Source organism: Cygnus atratus, chromosome 2 (assembly GCF_013377495.2).
Source record: "Cygnus atratus isolate AKBS03 ecotype Queensland, Australia chromosome 2, CAtr_DNAZoo_HiC_assembly, whole genome shotgun sequence".
Classification (NCBI taxonomy): Eukaryota; Metazoa; Chordata; class Aves; order Anseriformes; family Anatidae; genus Cygnus; species Cygnus atratus.
This window is the reverse complement of record NC_066363.1, coordinates 56,386,601-56,400,416: the sequence shown is the minus strand read 5'-3', so window position 1 is coordinate 56,400,416 and position 13,816 is coordinate 56,386,601. Positions and strand designations below refer to the sequence as shown.

Sequence of the window (13,816 nt, the reverse complement as noted above, 5' to 3'; positions counted from 1 at the left end):
GAAATTGCTCAGTTTTGTCTGTGGGGGTAACCTAGTTAAGGCTGAGAAATTCTGCTTGCTCTTGGTTTTATCTCTTGGTTTAATCTCTCACATTCCAGAAACATGACTTCAATGGCTTTGTCTTTGGCCAGTCAAAAGACAGTAACTTTAAAGTGTATTATAATTTGATGAAAGCGTGCCTTTTAAAAAAACCTTAGAAGTTGAGGATATATGAGGTTAATGGTATTTAGCTACTTATAACTTGGGTATTTGGGGAAATTTCAATGTTCTAATTAAAAATAATAGGTACTTCAAAATGCATAAAACATCTATTTCTGTGAACATTGCTGAAACATAGCAATATCTTCATGTGGTCAGGCATAATCTCAGTGTTTTGCAAAGATTACTTTCCTTTTCCATTTTTGCTGGTACTTCATTCCTGGAGAAAAGATCTAAAACTGCACAGTATAATAAAAAATAGCTGTACAACTCTAGACATGTGGAGTCAGAAAGATTTTGCAATTAATGTTAATTTCTAAAATTGCAGGTACGCCATTTCAGTGTAAAACTATTTCTTGAGTAAATTTGTTTTTTCTTCCCCTTTCTTGTCTGTTTATGCTTTTAAGCCCTTTAAAGGGGCTCAGGAGCTGAATCCAACTTGGTTGACCTAAGTCCAAGTACCTTATAATTCTATTTAGCTTTCAATATTTTTCTGGGAAGTTGAAATTAATGGAGAGGAGTACCAGGACTTTGTGGATCTGATGTACTTCCTACTTTTGTCACTTTTATGATCATTTAATTCCATCATTTCCTGTGAATCTACACCTTTCTTACACCCTCATAAAGCTAAGGAGATTTACTCTTGCATTAGCAGCAGTTTAGAGGAGTTTATCCCCTGCCGCAGCCATATTCACTGACAGAAACAAAATGCATTTCAACACATTCATTATGTCACATAGTGCAGACTGTCAAGCTAGGTCTCATAATTATAATGAGGTTTGTACTTATAAAAGGAAGATATTTGTTAGCCCTAAATGAAAACTGCCTTTTTACATTGTGTTGCAGAAACTTTAGTTCACCAAGGTGCTACTGGAACCCTGTGGGAACAGCATGTAAAGTGACAAGAGTTCTTAAATCCTTTCTGTATTTCAGTTATTCTGCATTCTAGAAATAACCAGCAGCAGTGCCAGCAGCTGTGTAAGCTGCATGGGATAACTCTTGATCTTCACTCCAGTCAGCAAGTAAAACAGGATTAAGACCACGTTTCTCTCAATGAATAAACAGACATTTAAATCTAAGAGATGACTGCTTCCAACTTTTGGCAAACAGTCTTGAGCTAGAAAAAACTCTATTATGTAAACTTGTTGTCTGAACTCTTTACTTTTACCCAGATATTTAAAATGTAGGATCCTAAAACTAAGAAAGAAATGTCTTCCTTGATCACTACCTCCCTTTTGGGGTTCAGATAAGCAGTTCTTCTAGGAGAAGAGAACCCATGAGTATATACAACAGTGAAAATGATGTAGATTTCTGTGTTAGTTTTTGATTTACTCCTAAGTTGTTCTCCCTTATTCTGCTTCCCTAGCCTAACTTTTGTAAGAAGAAAAACTTCATGCATCAAGCTGTGCTAAAGCCCACTGTTATGGATGTTAGCTTAGTCAATAGTGAACTACAAAATGCATTGGTAGTTGTTTTTGTCAACTGATAAAAATGACTAGATTTCTGCTTAGACTACTACAGTTAAAGAAGCTTGGTGTTTTACACCAGAAGTTTAAATAAGATTTTTCTTTTTTCTTCTTTTTGTACTTCTTTTTACTCTATGATAGAATACTGCCAACACCTTTCAAATTTTAGCATAAAATGGGTTTGGTGGCCTCAGTTTTATCTGTATTATTCAGGTGATTAAATGTCAAAAAAGGCTATACCATCTTTTTTGTGCTCTTTCTGTTGTTGATTATTTTCTTCTGCACTTTTTCCCTGACCCTCAGAACTCAGATCACTGTTCTGTCCTGACCAGGTTTTCATCACTTATTTCTCGTTTACAGTTTTTGATGTGATATGAAAGAATGTCAAGTTGATTGAGAAAGTCATTTGTAGAGTGTGTTCTTTTTGTGTTGGTTGGTTGTATGTTTTTTTTTGGGGGGGTGGGTTGATTTGTTGTTGTTGTTGTTTTTTTTTCCTCTTCTTCTCAGAAAGAATATTATTAACCTTCTTTTGATTTAATACCTGCATGTATTACATTAGAAGTTGCTATTCTGGCCAGAAATGCAGATGTAGTGAGTTTTATCTTCATCTTGAAAGATTTTGATGTTTAATAATATTCTGAATTCTGTTAAGAGTATATATTGTGTATTTGGACCAGCTGCCAAGAAAGCAAATGCACATTTTTGCTATTTTACTCCTATTTGCTGGAAAAACACAAATCTGTTGCCCTGTGTCTTTCAGTTCTTTTTTTTTTTTTTTTTTTTTTCCTATCTCCCAGAAGAAATCCTCAGTAAAAAGCTCTTCCTGTTCTTGCTCCTGCAGGCATTTCTCCTTATTTGCATATGTACTCGATAGATGTTATATCCAAGTCTTGAATTTTGCTGACTTGTCTTTCCTGGATCTCTTAGTTGTTTTCTTTATTGTAACCTTCCCCGGTTTTCTGATTTAAGCTGTTTGCTTTGATTGTGCCATGGTCTCTTCCTTGCTGTATTTTGTTTTCATTTTCATATGGGATTTAATGAACTTCTTGTCTTCCGAAGCAATGACTTGTTAAATGCTTGTCCTTTCATCTGTTATAGGTTTTCTTTGGGTTTCTTACAGCTTCTATTTTTACCTTTTCACCCTTACACGTTTGACTAATCTTTCTGCAGCATTTCAAAAGCCCAAAAAGGAAGGACTGAATCATGATGTGATCCTGTGGCATCCTGTCTTCTACTTCTCTGAGTTCTTGGTATCATGTCTTACCCTGCTTCCCTTCAAAGCCTAATCTTCCTAAGGCCTTCCACTTCTGTTCTGCTGTTTATATTAGTGACTACCATTAGACATCTGAATTCAACATAAAGGTCTTTTTCTTTCATCAAGTGTCTCCATATACCAGAACATGATTGTTTCCTATTGAATCTCAATTACAAATTATTCTGTCAGTATACTAACTTCACTTATCCTTTCATTTTGTTCCTGAATTCCTGTTACATGATTTGTACATTACTGCTTCTTAATTCAAGATCTATCCTTTCATTTTTATTTATTCCTGATAATACATTTTCAAGGTCTTTAGGTATGCATCTACATAAGAATAAAACCTGCCAAAACCCCATCACATCCTCATAAAAATATTTTTCCACAAATTGAATTTATTTAGAATATCTCACTGCTTTGTCTTTATTTCAAGAACTATCTTCATTTCCATTGTTTGGTGTTCAACATTTGGTTGATACTTAACAAATGATGACTTACACAAATTTATCCTTTTTGTGCTGTTAAATAACTACCAACCACTTATTTCTCCCTTTTGAGAAGAATAGAAGGCAGGGGATTGAATCTAAACACTTTAATTTTCCATAAAATATTCCATGTCATTGGATAAATGAACAGTATAGCTTGTTAGCTTTTGTCTTCTCTATAACACTTTAACATTTTTTTTTCTTCCCATTAGCATCTCTGTTCAAAGATTGACTTATCGTCTTGAAAGGAGCAAAGTTGGAGAAAAATGTGGCTTTACATAAAGATTTGGACACTACAAAGCTCCCTTAGTTTTCTGAAATAGTTTAGAAAATGAAAAAAGTCCCCAAATTTCCAGAAAATCATAAAGAGTATTTGTAATCTTCTTTGCTTGACCTTGAATGGATCTATTAAAATTTGTGACACGTCACAACTATGTTAACAGAGATGCTATTTTGTGGTTACATTGAGATAATATATTGAGAGTTAAAGATACATTTCTGGAGAAAAATAACAAACAAACAAAAAGATTATGAATTACTTAATATCTTGTAACTGAAAATCTGTGTAAAATGTCTGAAAACAGGCAGAGTGTCTCCTTGATAATGAAATAATCTGTTGATCTTAGTTTGGGGAGCAAGGAGGGGAAATGTCTTGGAATATTTCACAATTTAATTACAATGTCTACTTCTTATATTAAATTGACTTTAGACCCTGTAATGAACAAGTAAAACCTTACAGAAAATTATTTTTCTTGTAGCATCAACAAAGAGATTCTCTTTATGCGTATATAATAATCTTTTGCTTTGCATTTATGCCACATCAAAATTGAAGTTTTCTTTTCAGCTCCACTGTCCTTCCTGCATCTTGATAGTTGTTTGGAGGTCTTTAAGTGTTTGTGTGCACATATATGTATGTGATCAGTCACCCACTTATGATCAGCGCCCAACAAAACAGCTCATCCTTATGGACATTTGAAATAAAGCCAGTCTTTGCAGATCAGCTGTAAGAATTGCCAACAAATAGATTAATTTGTAGAGTGGTTATGAAGTCTGGTTAAACAAGCATTTCATTTCTTTTAGCAGCTGATTGGTTAATTTCAAACAAAAAACTTGTAGCATCTGGTCCTTGGACAAGAGAGAAGACTTACCAAAAAAAACAACAAAAAAAAAGTAGTAGTCATTTTTTCCTCCAAATTTGCATTTAAAATATTAATATTTGTATAACTTTAAAATATATAAGTTTTCTGTGCATAAAATGACTTTTTTGTTGTTTGTTTATGGATACTACACATCAAAATAGTCACGCATTACAAGGAAAACAAGGTGTATTATTAGAAAAGCATCTCAACAATGCTTACTATATTCTGATATCTGAGCTATACTTCATAACACAACCTGACAAGAAGTTTTATGAGGTGAAATAAAAAGCGGTTTACAGAGGTCAAGGAAAAATAAGAACAAAAAACCTCTGCTAAGTTGGCTAAACTTCTTCTTCCAGTAAACACTGAGAAATTTTAGACCTTGCTGGGACGGAGTCATAGTTATGTAGATATGTAGTAATGTAATTGCAGAGCTGTATAGAGACAGGTATTGCGTGTAGTGAGAAATTTCACAATTTTGAAACTATTTTATTCTGAGTAATAATAATACCTAAAAAATTCTAATATTTACTGAAAGAAAATTCAAAACCTTTTTGATGTATCTCTTGAAAGAAAACTAAAGGGAAAAGTATGTTGGATCAATAGAAATCTTCATTTGTAATATAAAACTTAAAAAAAAAAAACACACTATATAAACAAAGTTCTAAACCAAGGTATTTTCAAAAAAAGGTTTTAAGTTACTCTTGAAAAATCTTTGGTTGTTCCTCCCCTCTGACACTTCTCCCCAAGTTATTGGAATTCTCTTCCTATTCTGACTTTTTCTTATGTGTAGAGGGAAAAAAAAAAATTATATGCCTTAAGCTTTTAATCACTTCTGTATTTTTTGGAAATATACTTTGTTTTCTATGAAAGTTAGTGACATTATTTTAATGTCAAGGGTATAGATCTTTATATAAATCAAGTCAATTTATTGTTATTATGGATTTTTTCTGCTCCAGGATTTGAAGATCCTTATTGCTGTATTTTATTTTATTCCAGCTATTTATGAACTCTCTTGTGAAGCATACAAACACTTGGGCAAAACTTCAAATTACTACTGGATAGATCCAGATGGCAGTGGGGCACTGGGACCTTTGAAAGTTTACTGCAACATGACAGGTAACTGCATTATATTTGCTAATTCATTTTATTTTTTTTTAATATAGCTGGGAGAAAGGGGAATTTCATAATTCATATTTCTTGGCAAAAGATAAATAATTGTTGAGAGCTTTTCAGGAGAGGGGTCATAACAACTGTAGTCACCATGCAGTATATTCTGAGGAAAGCAGTAGCTAATCCATTTTATAAGCTTTTTGAATTAGAGTCGTTAATTAACTTTAACAGGCCTTTGTATCATCAGTGGTGCATTATATATATATAGCTATTTACCAAAACTGTTGTGTATCAGCACATTTTTATAATCTTTTTGGATTTCAGCAAAGCTTTTGATACTGTTTCTCACAGTATTATTCTGGACAAAATGTCTAGCACACAGCTAGATAAATACATAATATGATGGGTGAACAATAGGCTGATGGGCCAGGCTCAAAGGGTTCTGGTAAATGGGGTTACATCAGGCTGGTGGACAGTCACTACCAGGGTTCCCCGGGGCTCCATTTTGGGGCCAGTGCTCTTCAGTATTTTTATAAATAATCTGGATGCAGGCCTCAAATGCATACAAAGTAAATTTGAAGATGATACTAAATTAGGAGGAGCTGTTGACTCTGTTGAGGGTGGGGAGGACTTGCAGAGAGGACCTGACAAATTAGAGGTCTGGGCAATCACCAAACACATGAAATTTAACAAGAGCAAGTGCCAGGTTCTGCACTTGAGATGAGGCATCCCTGGATATATGTACAGACTGGGGGATGAGAGACTGGAGAGCATTTCCTTGGAAAGGGATCTGGGGTTCTGGTAGATGACAAGTTGAATATGAGCTTATCCTGGTAGCCAAAAGGGCCAGCCACACCCTGGGGTGCATCACATATGGCATTGCTAGCCAGCTGAGGGGATTGTCCTGCTCTGCGCTGGTGCTGCCTCACCTCAAGTACTGTATGCAATTTTGGGCGCCACAATATATGAACAATATTATTGTTCTTATTATTGTTGAACTATTACTAACTTATTATTGTTGAACTATTAGAGAGTACTCAAAGGATGGCACCAAAGACAGTGAAAGGTCTAGAGGGGAAGACTTATGGCTGAGTCACTTGCTTTTTTCATCCTAGAGAAAGAGGAGACTGAGGGAAGGCCTCATGGTGGCCTGCAGCTTCCTCACAATGGGGAGTGGAGGGGTAGGCGCTGAGCTCTACACTCTGGTGACCAGTGATAGGACCTGAGGGAGCGGCATAGATCTGGGACAGGGGAGGGTCAGGCTGGGTGTTAGGGAAAGGTTCTTCACCAAGAGGGTGGTCAGGCACTGGGACAGGCTCCCTGAGGAAGTGGTCACAGCACTGAGCCTGGTAAATTCAAGATGTGTTTGGACAACACTCTCAGACATACAGTTTAATTTTTGTGTGGTTCTATGTGTAGCTAGCAGTTGGACTTGATGATCATTGAAGGTCTATTCCCAACAAGGGATATTCTATGATCCTCTGATCCAGTGGTTTTATATTTGTTGAAAACTATTTCAGTAATGTCTGTGGTTCATGGGGTATTTCCAAAGGCAACTTTCTCAACATGTCAGATTATTTTTTTCTATCCAGGTATTATTGACTTTCCCACATCTACCACCATAGGAAGAGAATAAAGATTATTTACAAGAAAAATCAAACATTTGGGTTTTCTTGTGTGACTCTTTGTCATCTTTTTAACTGGTGTTAGAATGACTTATCTTAATTAACTTCAAGTAATTTAATGAAGTGATATATATGGTCTCAGAAATTTTGGTTTTGTTGTGTGGAATTTTTATTTTTCTGCCTTTTACACTGGTTTTGTTTGGATAATATCCCATCTGGGCATTCTCACAGATATCCTGTCTCAGTCACCTGCATTGCCATGTTGAGACAGAAAAATATGATAATGAAAAATGAAAATGGGGCAATTTTTTGTTCCAGGAGTTCATTATTTCTTTAATCTGTTAATACATGACAGTTGTCTCAGCTCTTCTTCCTGATGTGAAATATTGGGCAGTTGATACAACAGAAGTGTCCCCTGACTTTCCCCAACTGTCAGCATAATAAGTTTGGATTTCAATTATTTGCACTGGAAGTCTGGCATATGTGTGATTCCTCAGACTTCAGCATCAGCAGCTTGAACATGAAGGTACTATTACAAGTTGAAACAGTAAGAGTAACTCTGCCTCTCTAGGGGACTTGAAGAGGGGTGCACAGCACATGCAACAGACCCAAGAACAAGGGCTTGTAGGTAGACAGCTTTTTGGAGGACCAGAGAATACTATTCTTTCATGTTGCCACTAATTTATGTGTTTGAATAATAAATGCATATGTAAAAAAAAAAAAAAAAAGGAGCCTGATCCAAGCTCTGGGTTTGCTGTAAGTCCTTCTTGGACTGGAGAGAGGTCAGCCAATTCGTACTGAGACACCCAGGTGTAAAGGCAATCTTTCAAATAAGTGGATCCTGACCCATTTATGGCTTTTTAAATCATAACTAGCACCTTGAACTGTATCAGTAACTAATCAGGCAGGCACTGCAAGGAACAATGCCAAGAATTTCTGATATATTATAGCGATTTCTGCTATACAGAATAACTGCTGTGTTCAGCACTAGCTATATAGCTTTTGGGTACTCTTCAAGGGTAACTTTGTAAAGTGAAAATACAGTGCATTAGTGGTGTCAGGCATGAAAAAAACACAGCATTGCTCATTTATTTTAGACATAAATATACAGTAGAATGTCTTAATAGTGTGTCCAAAACTGGAAAAAAGCAGATAAGAAAATTAAAAGTAAGAGTTTCATATTCCTAATGTTCCTTGTGTACAAACAATTCCAGAGTTTCTGTGAACTTTTCATAGCCAGTGAGAGGATATCGTAGGAGATTTAGTTCTCATGCATTTATATACCATGCATGCTGTGTAAAAATAATTTTCCATTTTAACAGAATTGCTCTCATCAGCAGTTCTTTACTACAAGAAAAACACATTTTGTGCTAATATTCATGTAACTCATTACTTAAATTTTATAAATAAGAAGTTAACAGAACTGTTTCTTCATTAAAATGCAAATGACTGCAAGAAATATGTGAAAATTGATAGGATTTTAACCTCCACTTTTAAAACTAGAAGACTATTGACAATCATTCTTGGATAGCTTTGAAAAGCATTATTCGTAGCACACCACCTATACACATACTGTTTATTGCATCTATTACAGCTTTTATTTTCTTTTAATTATCATCTTAAACATTGAAGGTGGGGAGATAAGCTCCATTCTTAGATGAAAATTCACAATCTAAACCATGATCTGAACTGATAGAGAGTATTTTTGGTAATATATGTACTAGAGATAGAAGAGACAGAATCAGGTTATTTGAAGGCTTTACTGTGGTTCATGAATAACATATTTCTGTAGAATTCCATGGCAATGACACATATCTTGTCATATAAAAAAAGGCAATATAACATATTAGAATAAGAGCTGAATTATCAGATTATTTTAGTATGAGAATTGTGCAGGCTTCTGGCATTACTAGCACTATGTTTGAAAAGGAACCTAAACTAACTGAATTACGGTTCACATGTTGTTTTTTTTTGGGGGGGGGAAGGTGAAATGAATAACCTACAGATCTAGCTGTAATGAATAGCATATGGAGTATACTAAATATAAAAAGAATTTCTGCATATGACATGATAGTGATATTTCATTTTAATAGACATCTTTAACTGAATTTCTCTCTCTAGTCCAAGAGTCAAATCTAAATGTTCCCGTGAACCCAATCTATTAAACAAACACCTCTATATTAAATTACTACTCAAGATGCTTATACACACTTTAAATATCCTATGCTTCATTCAGGTAGAACTGGCACCTAAGAAATTACTAAAAAGGTAACATAAAAAGTAACGTGATAGTTTTGCTCCTAGGAAAAAACAAGTTCACAAGAAGATTGGGGTTATTACCAAAGCAAGTAACCATCTTTACAAAAACAAGATGATTTAATGATTACATACTGCTTTCACATGTACTGCAGATAATTCTACTAGTGGAAAATGTTGCAGACTAAGTTGCACCCTCACTTACCTATAAAACTTAAGGGGAGAGGCAATAACTTGAAAAGTCCCTAAAATTTTATATTTAGAAATTGGATCTTTACCTCTTGAGGGTACTGTATCACAGATGTTGCATTATAGAATCATACAATAATGGCCTGGGTTGGAAGGGACCTCAAGGATCATCTAGTTCCAAACCCCCTGCCATAGGGGGTTCTAGTTCCAACCCCCTGCCATTTCATCTCATTTTCTTCTCCTGTTCCTCTGAGGAGAGGGAGTGAGAGAGCAGTTGTGGTTGAGTTTAGCTGCCCATCAGAGTGAAACCACCACAGTGATTCACATATTCTATAGAGTCATGGAATCATTCAGGTTGGAAAAGACCTCTAAGATCATCTAGCCCAACCTTTAACCTAGCCCTGACAAGTTCACCACTAACCCATGCTACTCAATTCTATATCTATATGTTGCTTGAAGACCTCCAGGGATGCTGACTCAAACACTTCTCTGGGCAGCCTGTTCCAATAATTCACAACCCTTTCAGTAAATAAATTTCTCCTAATATCCAACCTAAACTTTCCCCAGTACAACTAGAGGCTGTTTACCCTCGTCTTATTGCTTGATGCAAAGAAGATATCCCTGATCCCCGCCTCACTACAACCTCCTTTAAGGTAATTGTAAAGTACAATAAGGTCTCCCGGAGCTTTTATTTATTTTTTTTTTTCTCCAAGCTAAACAACCCCAGCTCCCTCAGCTGCTCCTCAGAAGACTTGCTCTCTAGACCCTTCACCGGCTTTGTTGTCCTTCTTTGGGCATGTGCCAGCACCTCAATGTCCTTCTTGTAGTGAGGGGCCCAAAACTGAACACAGCATTTGAGCTGTGGTCTCACCAGAGCCGAGTACAGGGGGACAATCACTTCCCTAGTCCTGCTGGCCATTCTATTTCTGATACAAGCCAGGATGCTGTTGGCCTTCTTGGCCACCTGAGCACACTGCTGGCTTGTAGTCAGCTGGCTATTGACCAATACCCCCAGGTTGCTTTCTGCCTGGCAGGTTTCCAGCCACTCTTCCCCCAGCGTGCAGCATTGCATGGGGTTGTTGTGCCCCAGGTGCAGGACCTGGCACTTAGCCTTGTTGAATGTTATGCAGTTGGCCTTGGCCCATTGGTCCATCCTTTCCAGATCTCTCTGCAGAGCCTTCCAACCTTTGAGCAGATCAACACTCATGCCTAACTTGGTGTTGTCTGCAGACTTAATGAGGGTGCACTCGATCCCCTCATCCACATCAGTGATAAAGATATTGAAGAGAACTGGCCCCAGTACTGAGCCCTGGGGGACACCACTAGGGACCGGCCTCCAGCTGGATTTAACTCCATTCACCACAACTCTTTGGGCCCAGTTACCTAGCCAGTTCTTAATCCAATGAAGCGTACACACGTCCAAGCCTTGAGCAGCCGTCTTCTTCAGGAGAATGCTGTGGAAAATGGTGTGAAAAACCGTACTGAAGTTCAGGTAGACCACATCCACAGCCTTTCCCTTGTCCACTGACCATGTCATCTTGTTGTAGAAGGAGATCAGGTTTGTCAAGCAGGACCTGCCTTTGTTAAACCCATGCTGACTGGGCCTGATCACCTGGTTTTCCCATAAATGCTGCATGATGACACTCAAGATAATCTTCTCCATAACCCTTCCCAGCAGTGAAGTCAGACTGACAGGCCCGTAGTTTCCCCCGTCCTTCTTCTGGCCCTTTTTGTAGATGGGCATCACATTTGCTAACTGCTGGTCTACTGGGACCTCCCCTGATAGCCAGCACTGCTGATAAATGATGGAAAGTGGCTTGGTGAGCACTTCTGCCAGATCCCACAGTACCCTCAGGTGGATCCTATCTAGGCCCATATACTTGTGTACGTCTATGTGGAGTAGCAGGTTGCTAACCATTTCCTCATGGATTATGAGGTCTTTGTTTCCTTGTCCCTGCCAGTTCGGGGTGCTGAGTACCAGGAGAACAACTAGTGTTGCCGCTAAAGACTGAGGTAAAGAAGGTATTAAGTACCTCTGCCTTTTCCCCATATGTAGTCAGAATGCATTACATGTCCCAAATGTGTCGAAAAAAAAGTCATCTTTTTCTTCAAAAAACTGAAAAGAAAATTACATTACAGTAGACAGCTTCTGGGTATATTTCTGGGCATAGTCCATGTCCATCTTTAGTGTGTCTTAATTTAGTAAGCTGCCAAATGTCACAGTGAGTCCTGTCCTTCACAGATGTTGCTTTGGTAACTAAAAATTGTTGTGTTTTCTAAGATATCCCAGCCATTTAAGAGTGCAATCAAAATCTTGGAAGTACATGTATATATGTGCTTCCAGCAGCTTATTCACAGTATCTATGAACTACTTCGTATTGTCAAAGAAATTCCAGAGCCCCATTGTCCTTGTATTCTCCCAGAGCTATATACAGACAGTGCCGTGTTTTGGTAGTGATGAGAAATCAAGCACTTAAATTTTGTGTCATCATAGTGGGGTTAATACATTTGATATTTCACATTTACATATCTATTTCTGCAGCAGCATCACAGCTTTTAAAAATTTGGGGTATTATAATGGAAATTCAGCAGTTTTCCAAATACTTATGAAATAAGAACTATGTACATTTATGAAGGTTTTTGGTTTTGTTTTATTTTTTCCCCCAACAGAACTAAAATGTTTACTTAGTACTAGCTGGAACTTTTCAAATGAATGCACTGCTTATGGAAGAATTTTCGTTGAAGCTGTTTTGTGACACTGTGTAACAATTAGACTGCTTTTCAATTTATCCAAGCTTGTGATCTTAGGTCAACAGGGAACTCTTCCAAAACTCTGTCATCTTAAGGCTGAGCTCTTATCCTGTTTTGGAGAGAGGTCCACAATGCAAAGGTAACATCTGAATTCCAGCAGGTTCCAAATATAGGAGGGTTTCTATCTCAGTATCCAGTTTAAGGCTTTTTCCTTTAATTGTCACAATGACAGTAGCTGTGCTGGAAAGAACTGCTATTTTAAGATATTTGTTGGAAGATGTAAACTTTGAGTGTATTACAACTTCATCCCATGCTCTGTGTGATGTTATGTGTTTCTGAATCTCTAGGCTTGATTCAGTTTCCTCTGGCAAGTTTTGATTTCAGTCCCACTGAGAAATAAGTAAGAAATAAGTTAACATTACTCCCTATTTTTTCTATTTCTTTCTCTTTTTTTTTCCCTTCTTGACCTGAGGTGGAGGAAAACTTATCAATAAGTTTAATCTGATCTTGTCTTGTGTGTGTTCTGCAAGAATCTTGAGAGGGAAGGGTGAGGAAGAAGTAGAGGATCAACGCATAGGGACCACAGATGCTTAGTTAATTTACCCCAATGTCTATACCAATGGTACTGCTGGTCAGTGGCTGACCAGCACTTCTGTAGTTCCTTATGTCTTTCTGCTGAGGGTAGGGAAATTGTGCTGTTTCTTCTGTTTCATCATTTAGACCACTGATACAAAGCAGAACTGAAAGGTTTCATAATCTGTTTTGCCAGGAGATATATCAGTTATTTTTTTCTTGAAGTCATTACGCCTGTGATGTAGCTTTTATCTCATTTCAGTACCCAAATAGCTGCAAGCATAATGGCTCCATTTGAGTGGTACTTACCCTATCCCCTTTCTAGTACAGTTCTTTTCCCTAAAGCTGCAAATATTCAAACACTTTGAGAAATCATTATATGTATTCATACTCTGCCTCGTTAAGGTCAAATGTACGGGGTGGCTTCCCTGCCCACTCTCCCTCACCCTCTCTTCTCTCTAGTTTCGTTTTTTTTTTTTTTTTTTTTTAACAGAAGTGGCACGTGTAGTGATTACTGCAATGACTTCTTGAGTAGGCATTAAAAAAAATAACTGTCATATCCTGTGATTTTTCTGCCTTCTTGATGTAAATATTGGGTCACTGGAGTGCTTTTACAATGACATATGTAGAAACATATGACACAAATATAAATGTGCCATTCATCACAACATACTGATGAAAAGTGCCCAACAGTGGAAAATGTTTCGCACGTTATCTGTATAATTAGTTTTTCAGACATTTTGCCTGAGAAATGATTTGCTAA

The 13,816-nt window shown here is 37.0% G+C and overlaps 1 protein-coding gene across 1 annotated transcript in view; it reads left to right on the top strand.

Moving 5' to 3' along the window:
- CNTNAP2 (contactin associated protein 2) overlaps positions 1 to 13,816 on the top strand; it is a 1,162,302-nt gene that overhangs the window by 790,356 nt on the left and 358,130 nt on the right. The window contains exon 12 of the mRNA XM_035552545.2: positions 5,546 to 5,665. Within this exon, the coding sequence (XP_035408438.1) occupies positions 5,546 to 5,665 (120 nt within the window). The remainder of the gene's footprint in view (positions 1 to 5,545; positions 5,666 to 13,816) is intronic.